Source organism: Onychostruthus taczanowskii, unplaced genomic scaffold (genome assembly GCF_017590055.1).
Source record: "Onychostruthus taczanowskii isolate IOZ18803 unplaced genomic scaffold, ASM1759005v1 scaffold11, whole genome shotgun sequence".
In the NCBI taxonomy this organism is placed as follows: Eukaryota; Metazoa; Chordata; class Aves; order Passeriformes; family Passeridae; genus Onychostruthus; species Onychostruthus taczanowskii.
In genome coordinates, this window is record NW_024497629.1 from 17,240,531 (window position 1) to 17,251,266 (window position 10,736).

At 42.0% G+C, this 10,736-nt stretch overlaps 1 protein-coding gene across 1 annotated transcript; it reads left to right on the forward strand.

The window, feature by feature from the left end:
• Positions 1-2,333: 2,333 nt before the first annotated feature.
• Positions 2,334-10,372, forward strand: TMEM14A (transmembrane protein 14A). Its single transcript, XM_041420204.1, has 5 exons — positions 2,334-2,448; positions 3,684-3,769; positions 5,345-5,446; positions 8,877-8,964; positions 9,980-10,372. The coding sequence occupies exons 2-5, from the start codon at positions 3,694-3,696 to the stop codon at positions 10,017-10,019; spliced, it is 306 nt and encodes a 101-aa protein (XP_041276138.1). The 5' UTR covers positions 2,334-2,448; positions 3,684-3,693; the 3' UTR covers positions 10,020-10,372.
• Positions 10,373-10,736: the final 364 nt, after the last annotated feature.

Sequence of the window (10,736 nt, forward strand, 5' to 3'; positions counted from 1 at the left end):
TTTCAGCTCAGATTGGCAGTAACAAGCAAGTGAAAACTATACTAGAAAGCACACAGCAACAGTAACACTGGCTATGCTGCCAGCTCTGTTACAGCTCTCTGTAAGGACTGAGGTGTTTGACTTGTCAAGCTACCAACAACTAATTTGACTAATTCTCCTCCTATTCAAAACCTCCCATCTGTGCTGTAAAATACAGGAACCATTTCACATCAGACAATAGTTAAGTAAAACCTTAGGGAAAACAGTACCAAATACTTTTTGTGATTGAAAATTGAAGGGAACATAACAAGCAGCATATAATTATGTGGATTCAAATTTTACGCAGACTTCAGGGTTACCCAGTCTTCTTAAGTGATGAGCATCATTGAATCAGTAACCACAACTGGTCATTATCCTAGAGGTGCCAAAAGATACTGTATTTGTTGCACTTTGGAATCCCCTCCTCAAATAGAATTGCACGGTTCTGCTCCATTTAATTCCCTGTTTATTTCAATATGCTTTTCAAGAGCCGCAAGTCACGTAATACTTCATCAAGAAATCCACTTTCTGGATTTCAGCTTATGAATCCACTTTTTGTTTGCATTTTGGAGCCATCCTGCCCTCAAGTGTCCTGTGTTTGTTTTCCAAAGTTGGTGTACCTTAAGTCTTCCTTCCCACAGACACTGTGGTGAGATAAGGACAGCAGTTCTGTTTTCCACTGAGCAGACAGACTTGGACAGCTCACACAGAGTGAGCTTGTATTGCAGCAGTTAAACACTACCACAAAAAAACAAACGGAATGTTAGGAGTGGAAATTAGATACATTTACCCTAATGAGAATGTTGATTTGCTTTCCAGTTAGCTCTCTGGAGCGGAAAACTCCCACACCTTTAAGCAAAGAAATCTAAAGGAAACACAAGATTTTGGCAGAGATTTTCAAATGACCCCTGAAGAAGGCAGGTATCCAAGTCCTATCACATGGCATTGTGAGTCTCTCCCTGTTGTGGCCATGTTTATGCTCAGTCTGTTTGTGGGAACAAGGGAAGTGTGGGGAATGTCGCACACAGGACCCCTGCATCACCCCTGAAGGACACGTCCTGTGCTGGTCAAGAATCACTCACTTGAGAAAAAGCTAAAGAAACACTGCGGAGGGGGATGAAATATGGACAAAAATAGCTTGCGGTGGAATAGGTCCAGCAAAAAGGGCTAGCAGACAAGAAGTCAGGGTGTTAAAATAACCACATCAAGCAGTTTCATAAATTAGCTACGTGTTTAGTATCAGAGTGTCAGGGCTTGTGCCTGATGTTTTCCCTGACAAACACATCCGAGCATTCAGCCTACGTGCCTGCTCACCTGACTTCATGCAGCAGCACTCAGACTTTGAAAAAACACAAGCAAGGAGAGAAAGGAACCTGTTTATGAGAGGGGCAGGGGGCAAAAGGGTGCCTGACACAGCAATGAGTGCCCATTGCTGAGTCACAGGGCGACTGTGGGGGCTGCAGGCAGCAGACCCTCACCCTGTCTCTGTGGAATGGGCGCGCTTTGGGGACAAGTGGATCTGCAGATGGGACTCCTGCATCTCTGAGTTCTTCCATCCTGAACATGACAAGGGGGGTTGTCCTTAAAAGAGTAAAATATCCATGGACCTTTCCAGAGCCTGAAAGGCTAGATCAGGAGTCTCAAGCAGGAGATGCCCACCCTGGAGCAGGGCACAGTAACAGAGGGGCCCCAACAGAGTGTGCTGCCCTACTGCCCTGCCACCCTAACTGCACCGGCATAGCCACGACTCACAGAACCACAGAACTGCTGGGGGGGTGGGGGGGAAGGGACCCATGCAGACCATCTAGTTCCTTATTAGTACCATGCTCTGTCCAACTGAGCTGAAACTTCATGTGGTTTAGTTTATGGCCATTGCTCCTTGACCTATTGCTGCGCACCACCAGAAAGTCTGGCACCACCCTCTCAACACTCAGCTTTGATTTATATGCATGCACGAGATCCTCTGTCATTCTTCTCTAGACACAACAGACCCAAGTCCTGCAGTCTCTCCTTATAGAAGAGATCCTTCAGATCCCATGTTATCCTTGCGGCCTCCGGGGACTCTCCTCAGTAGTGCCATGTCTCTGTTTTACCGCGGAGCCCAGAACTGGACACAACACTCCAGATGTGGCCTCGCTAGGGCCGACTGGGGGGGAGGGATCACCTCCCGCTGGCCACGCTCGTCCCGACGCACCCCGGATAGCACTGCCCCCCTGGCCGCAAGGGCACAGCCGGCTCACTGTCACCCACTTGTCCCTCGCGGCCCGGCTCCGCCGAGCGCCGCCAGCCGCCGCTCCGCCAGCGGCGCTGCCGCCGCGGGGCTGAGCCGGGACGCGGCGGCGCGGCCGGGCCGGCGCCCCACGGAGCCCAGAGGGCGCGGGAGGCGGGGCCGGGGCCGGGACAGGTCGGAGGGCGGCGCGGTGGGACGAGGTACGGCGGGGCTGAGCTGCCGCGGGGGCGGCGGGGGGCGAGCGGGCGGCTGGGCGGGGCGCGGGGCCGACCCCCGCAGGCGCCTGCCTTGGCCCGGGGGCTGCTCCGCGGCACTGGGAAGCGAGATGCGGGCTGCGGGTCCGGGCCGGGGGCGGCCACGAAGGCCAGGCGCATCAAAGGCCTGGGAATCCCTGGCCCCTGCATCCCTGGCTCCCGCCTCTGCAAACCTCGTTCTCCGGGGTGCCAGGGCCCCCTAAACCCACCTTTTGTCCTGAGGGGTTACGACTTGAGGAGGAGTGGGCTCGCTGCGAATTGCTTACTTTAAATACTAAAGGCTTGACATGAAATGCTGAGTGAGCACTCTTTGCTAGCACGCTTTAACACTTTGGTCAAGGGCACGCGCACTGAGGTATAAAGAAGGATGTGCTTAATTAAGTGTACGCTTAATTTGGGAGGAGGAGGGGAAAGGTGTGCTCCACCGGCTGGTGGGAGAGAGGCCGCGCTGCTGCAGGGGCTCTCTGGCTGCCGAGCACTGCCATTGGTGCCTTTACAAGCACTGCCAGGGAAGTACCGACCAGCATCACAACAGAACCTTAAGTGCTTTCTGCAGAACAGAAGCCTAACTTCAGACAGTGCATCAAAATGTAAAGGTGAAATAAAAGGGGCATAGATACAGGATAAAGTATATGTATGTGTAGCTTCCCAAAACAGCCTAAGTTTCTGTCTGGAAACTTTGAATACACTCTAAAAATTCGTATTTTTAGAGTGAAATGTAACAAACCCTGGTGCAGGATTTGTTACATGCCGCTTGAAGTGCTTCAGGTGTAGTGTGGTTGAAAGGAGATGAAGGCACTGAGATGAGCGCTCAGACCTGTGCTCTCAGCTCAGCAGCATGGCACAAGTGCAACAAAACATGCTTTGGATGGTGTCAAGCTTTTTGCCTGCATACCTGTATTTGTAACTGGGAAAAATGTATGCCACATATATCCAAAAAATCCTCTAATGGAAATATGGGTATACCCATACCGGGGTGTAAGGAAGGTCATCAGTTAGTGAAAGGATGGTGCAATAGCCAACAGGCACACCTTCACCTTCTGAATGTTTTGACACAGTAGTCAAGCACAACTTAGGAGAGTGTAGTGTTATTTAGAACCCATTAAGTAATTATTTCTTTTTTACCAGGAAGAAGGAATTTGTTTGCCTTAGTTGCAATATATTTGGGGTTTTTTTTCCAGAGTTGGGACCATGGCTGTTGACTGGATTGGTTTTGCATATGCTTCATTGCTGGTGGTTGGAGGTGTTGTAGCATACACTCGTAAAGGTTAGTACTGTGACAAAAGGATTTGGAAATCAAGCATTTGATTTCTTCTATGCAGTATGAGACATGAAAACTGCTGTAATTAGCACAGCTGCATTTTACATCCATCGTATGCTGCTGTAAATGCACTGAGTTTCATGAGATGCCAACTTGAGCATTTAAATGAGTTTTTCTGGGCAAAGAGTGTGGGTTGTCATGTTATCTTTGACCTTAAGTGCATTTTGGGCTTTCTCATCACCTTTCAATCATTCCTATGTTGATTACAGTATCTCCTTGATTAAAGCTTGTTTTCTACAGAGAAATCCAGGCTTGATTCTGACGTTTCCAGATGCACGGTGGGAAAAAAGCCTCTGCTTATGGTGGTTAAGTCTCTGGTACTGTTAAAATTGTGCCTTTTCGCAGTAGGACAACGAGTCAGGTTTTAGGTGGCAGTGTACCACAAAGCGCAGTTTCGGTATTCCAGGGTTTTTGCAGTCCCCGTGGCAGCGCCGCGCCCGGCAGAGGTCGCAGCGGTACCGGGGACGGGCGGGCGGGCGGCAGCCCCAGCGCGCCGGTCACCGTCCCTGTGCAATGTCCGTCACCGTTCTTGTGGCTTGGGGTCACCGTCTCCCTTCGTAGTGTGCACGTGCTTTTTTCTCGGAGACGCGGCTTCACATCCGAATTTCTGAAAACGCTGTGGTTTTGTGTTTGCAGCCAGCTGCACTCACTGACTATCCCGTTCACCTGTTCTCTTCACTCTTTAATACTTGGTCGATCCTCGTGGCAAATCTAGATAATTTTTCATTGGTTATGATTTACATTTTCTTGCAAAATCTTGATTAAAAATACTCAAAAGGATTGGGAACTAAATGTCATTGTGGGTCTGAATTCTGTATTTATAAACATCTGGGGATCAGTTTAATTCAAATAATGTCTGCTGTGCAGATTCTGTGTTTTTATCATATGATACCAAGACAAATGTCTGTTCAGAAATGTAAAATATTTGGGATATATACGGGATTTATGAACCAGTTTTTCAATAGCACTGCAAGAAGATGTCAAGTTACTTTTAGAAGCCTTGTGTTCATCCTCACTGCCATTTATTTGTTTTTTCATTCGTTATTCATTAAATGTGATGTTGGCGATGCATTTCTTTTTCCAGGACTGATGTCAGACTGAAAGGCCTGACATTAAGACCACTCATGTTTTTCAGTTTGCTCTTTTTATATATTGGCAAATTTCTACCATTTTTGGAGACTCCCAAGTGCTGTAAGATATAGTTAAAATGAGCATACAGTTCAGAGAAATTACAAAAATCCTTCATAAGTATGATAGAGAAAATAGCCAAATGTAGGGTTGTATTTTTCCCAGGTTGCAAGTGTTACTGGATCCTGATCATCTCCCTCTACTTAGTTGGCTTTGCCCCTAATCCCACACATTAGAATGACCCAGTTACAGAAATATTACCTCTCTCTTCACACTGGGTGAGGTAAGCTGGAATGTGGCAAAATCAGTTCTGTTGTAGAGAGACAGCTGCCGTATAAAGATTGAGCTTAAAAACCTGGTATTGAGAAATAACACTTGAATGATTTCTTGCAGGTAGTAAAATCTCTTTAGCTGCTGGACTCACCTTTGGCTCCTTGGCTGGTTATGGAGCTTACTGTGTAACGTGTGATCCGAGAAATGTGAAGATATCATTGTGTAAGTGTTTCACTACAGTAAGCAAACAAACAAACAAATAAGCAGCATCCTGAACTGCATGTAAAATTCTTTTTTTAGTAAATTTTGGCTATTGCTTTGGTTTCAATGTTGGATTTTAACTAGAGTTCAGCACTTCAGCTTAGCTTGCAAAATTCAGGAGCCATTTACAAGGTAAGGCAGATCACTGACACAAAGCCAGCAGGTGTGTGTTACCACCTGGCAGCACCTGCTTTTATGAGATGTTTGCCTAATATTGCACATATTGTGAAATCCAGCTGATAAACAGGAGATAGTACTGCAGTAAAATCGTTAGCATTACAGATTGAATTTTGCAATCTGAGCAGTAAAGTAGATGTGGGATCCACTGTTGCGTAATGTAACATATCCTCAGCTCCCAGTGAATGGAGCAGTTTAACTTAGTGTTTTTCCTTTGTTGCTGAGAAAGACAGGATGCAGACTGTGCAATAATTGTCGTGGCAGCTAGTTTGCCATGAAACCCTTTTGGAGGCTAAAACTTACAATCCCTTCAGGGGACATAAACCTTGCACAAGTGAATTTGCAGTAAGAGCTGTTGGGAGCTTGTCTCACTCATGGTTTTAGCAAAGATGGTTTAGGCTCTGGTTTCACATGTCAAAAGGCATTTAAAATACATTTAATCCAGATTGTGTAAAAACTAAGTGTGAAAAACACAATTAGTTTTTCTCAGCTTAGAATTTGTGGTATATTGTTCATTCTGGCTTTATGCTTTGCACCAATCACAGCTATAAAAATTTCCATTTTAAAAAAATGTTGAGTAGTATTGACAGCAAAGTGTTCTCAGCAAGTTCTTTAGTAAAAGGTGGTAATTGTGGACCTGCTCTGCTCCTAGATAGCCTTAAACTGATTTCCAGTTTTACCACCATGACCTTGCTCAGATTAAGTTATCCCACTGCTTAAGAAAAACCCAAACCTTTTTTTGCAATGAAGACATAGCCTTAAATATATGTAAATTTATAATCATTAGTGTGAGATGCTATTATGTAGCATATGGTATTATACTTCTATGGGTCAATTAAATCACTAAGTTAGATACAGAATTTATGGAAAAGAAGACTCATTAAAACTTAATACATGTTGCCTCAATTCCCAGGTTTAGAGGGGACTAATACAAAATTTTCCATTAATGTGCTTTTGAATGTCTGATATATAAAACAGCCAGTGTTTTGCATTTCATGTTGTTGTAGGCATGTGAGGATTTTCTCAACTGGAGAAATGTATAGTACTTATTTGGTAGAAGTTACAGCGATGAGATGAGATAGAATTCACTATACCTGCCTTAGAAAGTTCTTCTTGCATAAAGTAAAAGGAACAAAGACTTTTTAAAGCAGTCTTAGTTTGGAATGTTTACAAATAAATGTTTTAATTGCTTTTTATTATAAATGTGTATTGCTTTTATGGAAAACTAGAATGTTTTCACTTACGCCTAACATGCCAAAATATGAAAAGCAGCTAGAGCACAAATGAAAGATGGAAATTAAGTGCATGGAAGAAAGTGACCACTCTGAACTTAGAAACCACTACAGTAAATTACAATGTAAAATAAAGCAAGCACCCAAACCTTTAAAAGGTTAGGAAATGTAAAAACAACCCATCCATCCAAACCATAATTATTGACAGTGCTTTTGACCTATGCACGACTCTCCTACTGCAATTTAGGTAATATTTTACTACAAAACCTTGATAGTGAGGTTGTTGTAACTTGTCCTACATACAAAGAGTATGTAGCCAATGGGTACCCCAGACAAATTCTCTTAGATGTTTTATAAATTACTATTTCAGGCATTTTCCTACTTCACCTCAAATAAGCTCTGTGTTTTCTTGGATACTTTAATGCATTTTTATGTGTTTGAAGTAAATGTAGAAATTCAAATCTCAGTATGCAAGAGTTAGTAGCATTCACAGTGCAAGTTGATTGTGATCTGAATATGATTCACTGGATTGAATTGCTCTTAATTTATTGAATTTCTTTGGTTTAAGGTGAAACAGTGAATGTATAGCAGTTTCTAAAATCTGGTCTGAAAGCTGAATGTATTAAAAAGTCTCTGGAACCTGTGAAAAGCCAGGTACTAGCAAATAGGGAAAAAAAAAAGAACATTACAGAGTGAATATGGTTTGTAGCTTGTAATAAACTGTAAATATACTCAGGGCTCTGGCAAGACACATGCTGTGGAATACTTCACTCCTTCAGACATTCCTGAGAGGATCAAGGCTATGGGACTAGAAAATAAGAGCAATGGATAATGGAGCATAATATTTTTTTTGCAGCGTATCTTTGATGAGTGCACATAGTTGGTAGAGTTCTGTAAGATACTTGTAACTGTCAGGACTTGTTTTATATGCTGAAGTGAGTTTAAAACTAATTTTTGACACCTGTGAACACAGGGCTGGCCCCAGGACTAGACAGTGGAGTTTGAAGAGAATTAGCCAGACGGTTTAACTGCTCCATAAAAAGGGAAGAGATCCGTGTGACTGCTATTACTTTGGCTGTGAGAGTGACAAAGCACAGCTGCTCATGAGAAGTCCTGCCTCTCTGCCCACTTCTAGGAAGCATTTCAAGTGACAGTTCTTTAATGAAGGTAGCTATCTTTGCAGTTTCATGTGTTCTCCTCAATCTTCTCATTTGTGTAGCACTCTGCAGCCATAGTTCAAAGTGAAATCCCTCTGCCTGATGAATTCATTGCTGCCTCCATTTCTAGATAAGACTGCTCCAGGAAGAAGAGGCAGTTTCTTTCATAGTTGTTCTCTGCTGCTTGTGCTGCATCAAGAGGTGGGCCCTCTTGAGCTGCCCACCTCTTGTCACAGGCAAGGATGGTTCCCTCATAGCAAAAGGCTCCAGAGGAATTGTAGTCATGAAGAAAAAGATGTCAATAGCCATATTCTGTAGCAAAAACAGCTGGCAAACCTTCCAATATAGTTTATAAGGCTCAGCAAATCAAGAGCTAATATTCTAAAAATAAAACAGACAGGAAGTTGAATGCTCTAGCTCCTTGAATAGTCAGAAAACAGCTGCAATGATCTAGACTGGTGGGATTTATGAGAGACTAGTCCTGTAATTCGATATACATGAGTGCTATGGCCAAGATTCTTTCTGCTTTGTTGGTATCCCCGTGAATTTAGATACGGGTGAGTAGAATTGATTGACAAACTTACCTAGTCTTCATGGAATAGGATTTAGCATTCTGCTGCACACGGACACTTTATTTGTCGCTAAAAGAAATCATAATGTTGTATTTTAGAAAAGCAAGAATGTTTTTATAGACTGTTTCTGATCTAATGTTTCACTAAATTGCAGTTCATAGAAAAACAGCAATGACCTTTGATAACTGTGTGTGTTCCTGAGTGGTCCACTGAGAAAAGTGAAAACATAAATATATTGGATTGTCTTTTACAGTTTCATCTTTTCTTTTGACCATTATAATGGGAATGAGGTTCAAGAGGTCCAAGAAATTAATGCCAGCTGGACTAGTAGCATGCCTGAGGTAAATACATATTGTAGATCTTACTGTAAAGATTTCACTAGTTATTAAATAGTTGCCATTTCACACTCGATTCAAGGCACTGTTGGTGGAAGTCACTGTCATTCCGCAACTACACAGCTGAAGTGAAATTAGTTTGGAGGTCACAGTCCTGTTTCCAGTGAGCAGCTTTTTCATCTTACTAGGCAGATACAACTGGTAAGAGGTGACTTTCTCAGCACAGAAAGGAGAGGTCAGCAATTAAATATTAATGCATATTGTTAAGGCTTTTGGAATAACCTAGATAAGCCTTAGTGTTTTTGAACACGTAAAATTTGTCTAATTTCATACCACAGTCATCTTTTAAAAAAAAAAAACCAAAACAAAAAGGCCAGCACGTTGGTTTAGAAGTGCTGCATTCGAAACTACTGGAAGCACAGTACTTCTGAAAATCAGGACATTTTTGACCTAACCTCAAAACTTTGGCCAGTATTAATGCAAATAAAAAAAAAAAAAATCTGGCTGTTCCAGCTGCTTTATTGCTGCTGTTCAGCATTCTGGAAAAATTTCTGAATCTATTGATTTGGAATTAAATTATGGAGTAAGTTCAGAACTTTTTTCCCAATGAGTCTGTAATGCAAAACATTTTCCAGGTGTAAATCAGAATCCCCATCTTCTGAAGGAATAATAACTGTTGCTCTGTCATTTTAATATTGCAGATTTAATATATCACCATTCTGTTTTACTTCAGTTACATACAGGGAAGAAAAAATCAGAAGCAATTTGTCAAAATTTAAGCAAAATTTAAGAATCAGGACTTACACTGGAAAATGTTATTGTCCATTGTGGATTGCTTTTCCAGGCTAGGTGGGTTTTGTTTTTCTAGACACTGAGACTGGAGATCTGGACACCTGAAAAGATGGCTTAGTAGAGACTCTAGTGTCAGTTAGTTATGAATGCACTGTTATTTAATGATGACTTTCACTGATTTTATTAATGACAGCCATATTTATGTTTTCTTGTTTTGGTTTTTTTTCAGCCTTTTGATGATTTTGAGGCTTGTTTTTATGCTGCTGTAGGAGAATTTAGAACTGAATATAAAATTGCCATGCCCACCAAACAGACATGCTCTCTGTACTTGAAAGACAAGATTGAACACAAGTCTTACACTGCATTTATATTTTCTGTAAAAGATCTGTACCTGTTAATTGATTATTGACATGTGCTGATATTTTAAAAGCTTTTTTTAAAAACTAAAGCAAGTTTTTAGTTGGTGTATTTTGATCTACTTTCATTTAAGCAGTCTATTAATTCATGGAATTTTTCTTTGTAAGTTTGATCTCTTTAGGGGTGCGGAGCACCCCAGGAAATTGAATTACTCTTGCACTGTATCTCTGAAAGAATATCTATAAATACATGTTTATGCTAAAAAGGTATCTTGTATTGAAGTATAATTTTGTAGTTTCTGAGATTAAATAATCAGTTCTAAATCAAAAAAGTCTTGGGCCTGTATTGTGTTGCACTCAAAAACCAACTTCTTTTCCAACACATGTTCTTGTTACCCTGGTTCTAAATATAAAAAATGAGAGTTCAAATAAAATGTAAAATGTTTGAAGCTTATTTTTTTTTTTTTTTAAGCAGTGAGCCATTTTGTCAATTTAAGAGTCTGGTGCTCTGCTTTGTACTCAGTAGTGGTTTAAAACATACACCATGCTGTAAATTGCCAGTGACATGATCCATGGCTGAGGTTTGTCATGCTACACAGAGGTTCCAAGCTCTCAGTACTCTGGAACAGG